This window comes from Pyxicephalus adspersus, chromosome 1 (assembly GCF_032062135.1).
Source record: "Pyxicephalus adspersus chromosome 1, UCB_Pads_2.0, whole genome shotgun sequence".
Classification (NCBI taxonomy): Eukaryota; Metazoa; Chordata; class Amphibia; order Anura; family Pyxicephalidae; genus Pyxicephalus; species Pyxicephalus adspersus.
This window is the reverse complement of record NC_092858.1, coordinates 8,100,790-8,111,228: the sequence shown is the minus strand read 5'-3', so window position 1 is coordinate 8,111,228 and position 10,439 is coordinate 8,100,790. Positions and strand designations below refer to the sequence as shown.

The 10,439-nt window shown below is 38.0% G+C and overlaps 1 protein-coding gene across 1 annotated transcript in view; it reads right to left on the bottom strand.

The window, feature by feature from the left end:
* Positions 1-10,439, bottom strand: part of GDPD4 (glycerophosphodiester phosphodiesterase domain containing 4) — a gene marked incomplete in the record, with an annotated part of 35,965 nt that overhangs the window by 23,787 nt on the left and 1,739 nt on the right. The window contains 1 exon segment of the mRNA XM_072401635.1: positions 5,800-6,009. Coding sequence (XP_072257736.1) covers positions 5,800-5,982 — 183 coding nt within the window.

The following is a 10,439-nucleotide window of genomic DNA, read 5'->3' as shown; positions in this document are numbered from 1 at the left end:
AATTGTGGGGTCACCATCACTAGAGGGGTCACCAGCAGGAGGAAGGAGGTCATGATTCCACTATATATAAATAAAATTGTGGGGTCATTACTAGAGCCATTAACAACAGAAAGCAGGAGGTCCCAATTCCCACATCAGATCTAAAAGATACACAAAATTATTTTTTAAGCCCTAAATTCAAGAGGAAAAATTTGGAAGCTAAAAAAACATGTGTAACAATAGTGCAGAACATTGTAGACTTTTGCCTATGATGCAGAGTAAATGTAAATGGCTTTCATCACATATCCAAGGTATAGGAAAGCCCACGTCTTTGAAAATTTAAGTATAGGGAATATAGGGAGTGAAGGATAACCTGTCCACATAAGAAAAAATAATTGGGATCCATGTTGGATAGGCTGGTTGCTCAAATACTAAAATTTCAGTAGGGAGGGCATTTACCACTTCTGAGCCAAGAGTTGGAAGAACTAAGTTGGCCACCAAACCTTCAAAAACCTCTCACCAATGTCTGATAAAATGCTAAGCAGCTTTTTGTTCACCATAAAATGATCAGGGATGACTGGTACAACCTGTTTGCTGGTCAAAAAGAACAGATATGTAACTTCTTTTGAAATCTATTGATTGGTTATGCGTGTAAGTGCAATAAGACGTGCCATGAGCTTCAGGCTAAGGAGGGCAGCATTATAAATATGAAGCTCAGATAAAGAACACGGGGACATGAACTCAAAATAGAAGGTCATACCTAACCTTAGGAAATGTTTTCTTATTAAAGGAATAGTTGATGTTTGGAACAGACGTCTAGCAGAAGGAGCTAATCACTCAGCAATAGATACATTTTAGGAATGAGTACACCATGTCCTTATGCTAATCTAACCCACTGTCTCTCTCCATAGATGCCCACTAACCGAAAGTGCATGAATCGCAGTCTTACCATTTTGTCTGCTAATGCTTCAGAAGTACAGCCCTATGAATCTCTATGGGGCTCTGCAAACCACATTTACTGCTCCTAAATGCAGAATCATAGAAGTCTATATGGTTGTACTATGCAGGGCCATGCAGAAAAGAATACTTTTGGCTAGCAGGTTAATATACCATGGCCCTTTGGATCTCAGCAAGTATGGTATATGAAGAGGTGGAGGAGGCAAATTAGATTTTCTCATGATAAAGGAATTTAGGGCTTAGTTTTTATCTGCCATCACCCTTCTATGTTTTTTTTATGGTTATATTACACAGTATTTATATAGCGCTGACATATTACACAGCGCTGTACAAAGTCTATAGTCATATCAATAATTCTCCCTCAAAGTGACTCACAATCTAATGTCCTTACCATAGTCATATAACATTATTACAGTCTAAGGTCAATTTAGGGGAGGCCAATTAACCTAACTGCATGTTTTTGGAATGTGGGAGAAACCCACAAAAACACGGGGAAAAACTAATCAGATTTGAACCCAGGATTTGAACTTGTGACCTAGCGCTGCAAAAGTCAGATTGTTAACCTCTGAGCCACTGTGCTGCCCTGTTTCTTTTATATAGCCACCAACTTTATTTGCAAAAGAACACCAACTTATATGGATTACAATATCCAATGACCTTAATGTTGCCTACTACATCTTAGCAGAACTTACACAAAGTAGAACGGGACAAAAATCAATGATATCATTAATTTTCTTTTACCTGATTCAGACCTGTTCAGCTATAGAGCTGTTCAGTTATCATGAGGCATTCATGTGCACAAAGGTGAGAGGCGCAGTCCCAAAACTTCTTTGTATTTGTAGTACAGTGGTATTTAGTAGTAAGGGTAGAGGGGAGTATTTTTGGTGAATTGTAACAGATCACTATCATCAAAATTTTGTCAATGCAGAAGCCACCAATTTAATTTGGAAAAATCTCAGTGTGTGTAGGAGGTTTTGGGGGTTATATTTAGGGAATTTATTTAGCATTTTCTCAAGGTGCGTTTGGCGTGCCATCACCAAAGGATGTGCCGTGTATTGAGTTACCATATTTGTTTCAGCATTGAAATGCATGATTTAATGCAATGCCACACCAGTGAAAGACTTTTTTTTTTTTAACCATGAGGAGCTATTTAAAATGGAATTTAACTCTGCAGCTGGCACCCATGTGTAAGTACACTCAGCATATTTGCAATTATGGCTCCCTCCAGCTTTGGAGCTGTTGAAATATTCATCCAGATCTTCCAGGTTCAGGATTTTTAACAGGAATGATGATATTACTCTATTGTGTATGAGATTCTTCATCCCGGCACAGAATCATGCAAAAATTGTACAAGACTATATGCAAGATATAAATACACTGAGATACAGGTAAAAAGCTCCTTGACATTAAGGTCATTTAAGGAACATATAAGGAGTTCAACTTCCAGGGCGATTTTTCTCCTTGAAAAGGATAATTAACTTTGCTTAGTAAATGGAGAAATGTTCTGAGGCTGATCCTTGTACGACAACATTTCTCCACTATGGATATGATGCAATGAGCGTTGTCACCTTTGGATAGAAAGTTTGTTACTGGCAGAAATCGCTAAGTGACATTAAAAGAACGAGAGATATAAAAGGAACAAATGCAGCCACCATATCTAAAGATTGAGAATCTGCAATATATTCCATTTTGTTTTTAGGTTAACATACTCTTTAAACTGCAAATTAAGGTGACATAAATGCTTAATATACCAGGAACTGAAACACAGAGCATATTGTAAAGTGATCTCCATGCTGTAATAACACATTGCAATGTTTTTCTCCTGTACAAGGAAATAGATTCTTAACTGACTGTCTTTGTATGTTATAGACGCGCTTCCATTACAGGCTGCAATTTAATCTCTGTTGTGTGACAATTCAATAGGCAGTTATTGCTGCTCTTTCTGTCCTAATTTTTCCAGCAGAAGACCTGTCATTTTCTAGATGTAGAAATCTCGATTGGTTCCCATTATGGAGCCATTAGGAGCTGGTGTGAAGTGAGCGGGACAAAATGTCCTGTGTACATCAAATGTCGCAGTATAAAATAAGCTGCAAATAGAGCTAACTGTGGATTTTGTTTGTCTGAGAGAATAAAATAGAAAAACACTTTCTGCCTGCTTTCATCAATTATATTTGAGTCTCGGTCGGTACCTAAATCTCAATACCCATAATAACTGCCTCCGGTAAGTGGTGCCTCTTGCTGGTGGACTGCACCAACCTCTGATTCTTTCTGGTAATCTCTTCCAAACTTTACTAATAGATTATTCCAAGCAGCACCTGTTACTGCTAGCCAAATATCCCTCCTATATAGGTATCATGTTTTAACCAGTACTTGTTAGTAGTACTAAAATCCAACAAGCTCTCTTTACTAGTACTCAGCTGTAATGAGCACACTTTATTCATACTAGTAGTTTATTCCAACCGGTATCCTTTATTGGTAGTCTGCTCCAATTATCACTTGTGAAATGTATTTTGATCCAACCAGTGCTTCTTATTTGTTACATAGTTACATAATAGGTTAGGTTGAAAAAAGTCATAAGTCCATCAAGTTCAACCACTAGGGCAATAGACATATCCCAGATATAAAACCCTATAAGACATAGTTGGTCCAGAGGAAAGCAAAAAAAAAACTCCTGGTACAATTTGTTTTAACGGGAAAAAAAATTCCTTCCTGATTCCATGAGGCAATTGGATGTTCCCTGGATCAACAGTCTCTGTTATTTTTACTTTAAAGCCTAATACCCAGTTATATTCTGTGCTTCTAGAAATCATCCACTTTTTCTTAAAGCAATCTATAGAAGTTGCTGAAACTACTTCCTGAGGGAGCCGATTCCACATTTTCACAGACCTTACAGTGAAGAATCCCTTCCTTATCTGGAGCTTAAACTTCTTTTCCGCCAGACACAAAGAGTTCCCCCTTGTTCTTTGTAACCCAGCACTCTTTTTTACTACTCTACTATAATCAGACCACTTTATTCATAATCTGTTCCATCCAGCTCCCATTACTAGTACTCAGCTGCAACTAGCACACTTTATTCATAGTCTTTGCCAATCAGCAACCTTTATTGTTAGTCTCTTCTATTAGGTATTCTATTTCAACTAGAACTCTATACAGATATCTCATTCCATCTTGCACCCTTTAATGGTAGTCTAATCCAATTATGACTCTTTAAAGGTTTTTGTTCCAACCAGTGCTCTTCATTTGTATTTTATTTCCAACCAGCACCCTTTATTAGTACTCCACTGTAACCAGCAAAACTTAATTTATAGTTTATTCCAATATGCACCCTTTACTGGCAGTAGTTTACAATTGCCTTTAAAGGTATTCGATTCATCCAGGACCCTTTACTGGTAGTTTATTCCAACCAGTACCCTCTTTTAGTACTCCATTATAACCAGCAAACATTATTTATAGCCTGTTCCAATATGCACCCTATACTGGCAGTCTTCTGCAATTTGAATGTTTACTAGTAGTTTATTCCAAGCAGCACCCTTTACTAATAATATTCTCTTACCAATACCCTTTACAGGTAGCCTAGCCCATCCACTACTCTTTACTGATAATCTGTTACAACCAACTGCATTCACTGGTAGTCAGCTGTAAAATGCACATTTAGTGGTAATTTATTCCAATCAGCACCCTTTACTGGTATTCTGCTCAAATTACCAGTCTTTGCAAGAATTTTGCTCCAACCAGTGCTCTTTTTTGGTACTTTATTTCATCCAGCACCCTTTATTATTACTCCAATGTACCCACCACACTTTTTTATCATTTATTCCAATCAGTTAGCTTTACTGGTTGTCTCTTACAATTTTCAGGTACTCGGTTTTATCTAGGATTCCTTACTTCATTCCAACCAGTACTCTTCACTAGCCTTCTCTTACCGGCACCCATTTCAAGTAGCCTAGCCCATCCAGTACCATTTAATTATAAAATTCTTACAGCCAACTGTATTTACTAGTCGTCAGTTGCAACATTTCCTGGTTTATTCCAACCAAAACCAATGATCACTCTTAAGGGGTATTTTGCTCCAACCAGCACCCTTATTATTACTCCACTATAACCAGTACACTTTATTCATAGTCTGTTCCAATCAGCACCCTTTACTGGCCCAGACCATCCAGTACCATTTATTTATAAACTCATACAGCCAATTGTATTTACTAGTTGTCAGTTGAAACATTTCCTGGTTTCTTCCAACCAGGAATATACCAGGAAATTTAATTTATTCCAACCAAAACCAATTGCTGGTAGTTCGCTCCAATGATCACTCTTTAGGGGTATTTTGCTCCAACCAGCACCCTTATTATTACTCCACTATATTACTGGCAGTCTTCCATTTATCACCATTTAAAGGAAATCTGGTTTAACTATGACTCTTTACTGGTAGTTTATTCCATCTAGAACTCTTTACTAGTAGTCTTTTTTTTTTTTTTTTTACAAGTAACCTAGCCTAACCGATAAAATTTAAAAATAAGCTTCCGATATTTGCGAGTAGTCAGCTAAAACAATCACATATACTGGTAGATTTGTCCGGCCAGCACTCTTTATTAGTAATCTGTTTCAACCAGTACCCTTCATTGGGAGTCTGTATTGTATACCTAGTGATATTTATAAGTACCAGGTTATTATTTCCTTCCACAGCGCAGTGATACTGGTAATCTTTTTCCAAGCACTTTATTCTATTAATGGCTAAAGCAATTTTAAAAGTTTACTTTTTATATTGTGGTGCAAGTCAGAACCCAATAGTAACCCATTTCAGGTCATGTATGTACTTATAATCTAGGTACAGAGGTGGTAGCTCATTTCTCCTATTTCTCTTACCCATCGGCAGCACCACTGCCCGGGCTCAGTCTTCTGGCGCTGGTACCGCTTCCACCTACAGCTGTAGAGTCCAGCCAACAGCGAGATGAACGGCTGATGCTCATAATGCTGCAGGAGACGACGACGTACAATCTTCAGCTTTCCCAGCTTCAACCTGCGCAGGTTGCTGGACGAAACCCCCATCTGTAGACCCTCACATTATCCCCGGGTCTAGAAACAAGCAAAAAAAATGTTTTTAGATACATAAACAATGTATCAAAGAACGATACAAAGAAAACATTCCATTAACATTACAGAGGGTGTTTCTTTCTAGACAGATAGCAAAATGGGCTTGACCAATACCATTGGATCTGTACATGATGAAATTGATAGACACAAGGTTTTCTTTCGAGCCACATACCTATGGGACTTTTTGGCCAGATCTGATGCTGCTTAGCATCGGCAAAGAAATATTGAGATACATACAGACACAAATTGACTAGGCTTTACTCTTTCCCTTATCAGCCATTGACAGACAAACTCCACCGACAACAAAGGGGCAAATGTAAAAGGAGCAGAAAGGCCTGCTTTTTTGGTTCCTGTCCAAGCTACTTCTCTCTCCATACAAGTCAACTGGAAGTCAACAGCAGCTTACAAAAGAGGTCAAAAGGAAGGTTAGAAGAAGGTCAACTCCTGGTCACCTGTCATTGATCTAAAAAGTGCCCCAAACCAGGCTAGTCAAATGCACCTGCAGGTAAGCTTCATCAAGATGTGTAGGGACCCATCAACTGATAGGGGATTGCATTATGCTTGTAGTATCCATGGGCCAGATTTATTAAAGCTCTCCAAAGCCATAGAGGATAAACTTTCATCAGTGAAGCTGGAAGATCCAGCAAACCAGGCGTGGATTTTTTAAAAGTAATTTGCTATTTGTTAGCAAATGTTTTAGACCTGGACCAGATCTATTACAGGTTTGCTGGATCATCCAGCTTCACTGATAATTGTGTATCCTCTCTAGCCTTGGAGAGCTTTAATAAATCAGCCCCCATGTATTAGGTTGGTGGTGTTCATGAGACACATCGCAATTGTAAACCTGCTGAGGGACCACCAAGGAAGATGCAGTAGGCATCTCTGACAGCTGTTCTAGCAGTGTTGGTCAGATTCCCATGACATTGGAGATATCCCAGCTTTTCACATTCTCCCGCACTCTATTCTCAGAGCAACCCTGCTTCCCCCAGCATTGTATACCTTTGCTATGTACCGTCTTTAGTCAGCCTCCCTAAATGAATGCCATTCTTTTGTTTCCAGGTCTAATTGTTCCAAAGGCTTCTCAAAACTTGCAGAACAAGAGCTTTAGCCTTTCAGTCACCCATTAACAAACATAACACTGTCCTTGGCATGCAGACACAAATGCCCTTCCACTTAGAACGCCTGGCTTCTCCCCTGCTTCTAAAACTAATCTAACCCTACGGAGCAGGGGTGTCAAACTCAAATATACAGAGGGCCAAAATTAAAAACTTAGACAAAGTCGCAGACGCAAAGCTCACAAACTTGAACTTTGTTGAAACAATTGAGGAAGTTTTTCCTCCTCATTAGATATAAACCCTTTTCATATGGAAACAAAGAGGTTTTCCCTAACATTCAATCTGGAACAAGCCTATATTAGAAAAATAGCACCGCTACAACAATTTCCTGCGTCTATAAAACAGTCCAATGCGGGGCTTAATCTTATGAGTGGCTGGAACTCCCTCTTCACTGAAATAGCACCGCTACTACAATTTCTTGAGTCTATAGAGGCCGCTGCGAGTGATGCCGAAAATTTGTAGTAGCTGCGCTATTTCAATGCAGCAGCAGGCAAGCTGCAATTCATATTTAGAATTCCTTGGGGGGCCAAAAAAAATTACTTTGGGGGGGACAGAGTTTGACACCCCTGCTATAGACAGAACATGTCTCCTGCTTGATAGATTTAATTACTGAGACAAGTGCAAGATTTAGGATTCTTTTTTACTTTTTGTCTTGGGGGCCATGGACATCAGGACCAATAAAGAAGGTGAATTTCCCCCGCAATTAATCTTTAAACACTTCCAAAAAGTTGTGGCTTTACATACACCTCAACTCAAGCCAAAACTTTTCCTCTTCATTTAGAATAAAGAGGAGAAGGGTTAGAGACAAAATCTGAAAGACAGAACGAAAAAGGTTTCTTGACTTTCACGACTTACGACACGACTCAATTTGGAACAAGTCTTCCCATCAGGTGCCAAGTCCAGGACCTCGTGGTTGCAAAGTGCAACTTGCAAGCCCCCCTTTTCTACTTTTTTTATTATTGACCTTTAAATACATTACCAGACTTGAGATCTGATCCAATACCCTGCAAGTTTCTCTCTTGTACAGTCTAAAATGTTTGACTGTAAATATCAGCAGGTGCCGAACATTTTTTTACAGCAGTACGTCCTGGTGACAAACTAATCAAGTGGAATGGATGATGGTAGCTCAGTGCCGGCATAAACCAGACCGGCATATTAGCGATCCAGTAACTTGCTGGTTGAGGCAGGAATGTTAAGAGATTCTTTAGCAGATTAATTTGGTGAGGTCATTAAATGAAAGTGTTATAAACCAAATTACTTGGGTTGGGCTTCCTTTTAAAGGCCACTAACTGCAAATCAAAAGGTGATTATGTTACATTAAGTTTGATGGTTCCCTGTGTATCATACAGTACATTATTGTCTTTTGTAAAGAAAAATATTGTCAATTTTTTGTTCATTTGCTTCTTTTCAGCAATGCATTGCAGCCATTCTCTTCCTTCGTGCCTCTCAGATGAGAAGAATGGATGTGCCAACATTACATTGAATATCAGAGGAGGCTTATGAGTTTGCCCAGAAGAGCTTACAATCTAAGTTTTGCTCTATGCAAAACTGAAAGAACAAATTGATAGAATATATTTTAGTATTTTTAGCACCAATGTCTTTTTTTCAACTTAACTTAGCAAATATGTAGGAACTATTTTTCCCTTGGGGGCCCAATAAAATGCATTTTAAAATGGCTTCAACTCTATGTGTCTATCAAACTTGTCGTGCCAGTAATTTCACTTCTGCCAAGTGCAGTAAATTCTCCTCGGAATCGGGTTTGGCTCCCAGCAATCAATACTAATTATATAAAGTGGGTTATTCATTTCAGGCAGTGCCCAAGGCATGATGGGTGTTTTTTTAGGAATGTTCCAATTAAAAGGGAACTCCATGTTTTATATTTGCAGTTATAGAGGAGAAGAGGAGTATAGAGAGTATATTCAATTTTTATTCCCATCTGTAGCCCCATTGGGAACATTTCCCAACATTTTTCAGTCTCTGTGACACCTGCAAATATAGTGGGGGATCAATAGTATTGATAATCAACTTGAACACAGATAGCAAGAATTTAGAAAAAAGGTCCAAAAATGTGTCAACGAGAGGTGAATAATTGGGGGAGTAGGACAATGCAAAAAAAAGGCAAAACAGGAGGACGTTTGGGGGTGACATGGAAAATACACAAATCCCCTATATTATAGGTTTAATGGGATCCTTTTTTTTTCATCTGAAATTATATTTGTTTGCAGAATGCAATATCACCCAAGGATCCAACATTCACTGATTCATATCAGACTCAGTATATAGCAGGATACGTATAGACTGGGATAGATAATATATAGCACAGTGTATATAATGGAGAAGTGTAGGGTATATAAAAAGTGTATGCAATAAAGAGAAGAGTGTTTTATATAGCACACAGCACAGTGTATACAAGGGAGAAATTGGAGCATATAATACAATATAATACAATAAACAGAAGAGTGTTTTCTATAACATACAGCAGAACATATACAATGGAGATGTGTTGGGTATATAACAATAAGAGCATTTATAATGGTGAAGAATATGGTAGAGACTCAAACATACATTTGTAAAAGTACATACAATAAAAACAGTGTAGAGTATATAACATACAGCAGAGTGTTTATGATAAAGAAGTGTGTGTATAAAACTTTAAGTAAAGTATGTACATAAAGAACAGTGGAGTGTATACCATTGAGCAAAGTGCAATAGGGAACAATGAAATATAGCATATAGCACAATGAATACATTAGAAAAGGCTTGAGTATATATCATACAACAGAGTGTACACAATGGAATATATAACATACAGCAGAGTGCATGCAATAAAGAGAAGAGTGTTTAATATAAACATACAGCAGAGTGTGTACAATGGAGAAGAATGGAGTATATATCATACGGCACAGTGTATACAATAAAGAGAAGAGTGTTTTGTAAAACATACAGCATAGTGTATAGAAGGGGGAAGACTGGAGTACATAGTATACAGCAATTTGTTAACAATAAAGAAGTGTGGGATAATAACAGTAAGAGGAGCATTTATACCTGTGATGAACGTGGTAGAGATTCAAACATACATATGGAAAAGTGTGGAGTGTATACACAATACAGCAGAGCATACACAATGGAGAAGAGTGGAGTATATAACATACAACAGAGTGTTTATGATAAAGAAGTGTGTGTATATAACATTAAACATAAAGAACAGTGGAGTATATAACTTTGAGCAAAGTGCAATAGGGAACAATGGAATATAACATACGGCAGAATGTATACATTAGAAAAGGCTTGAGTATA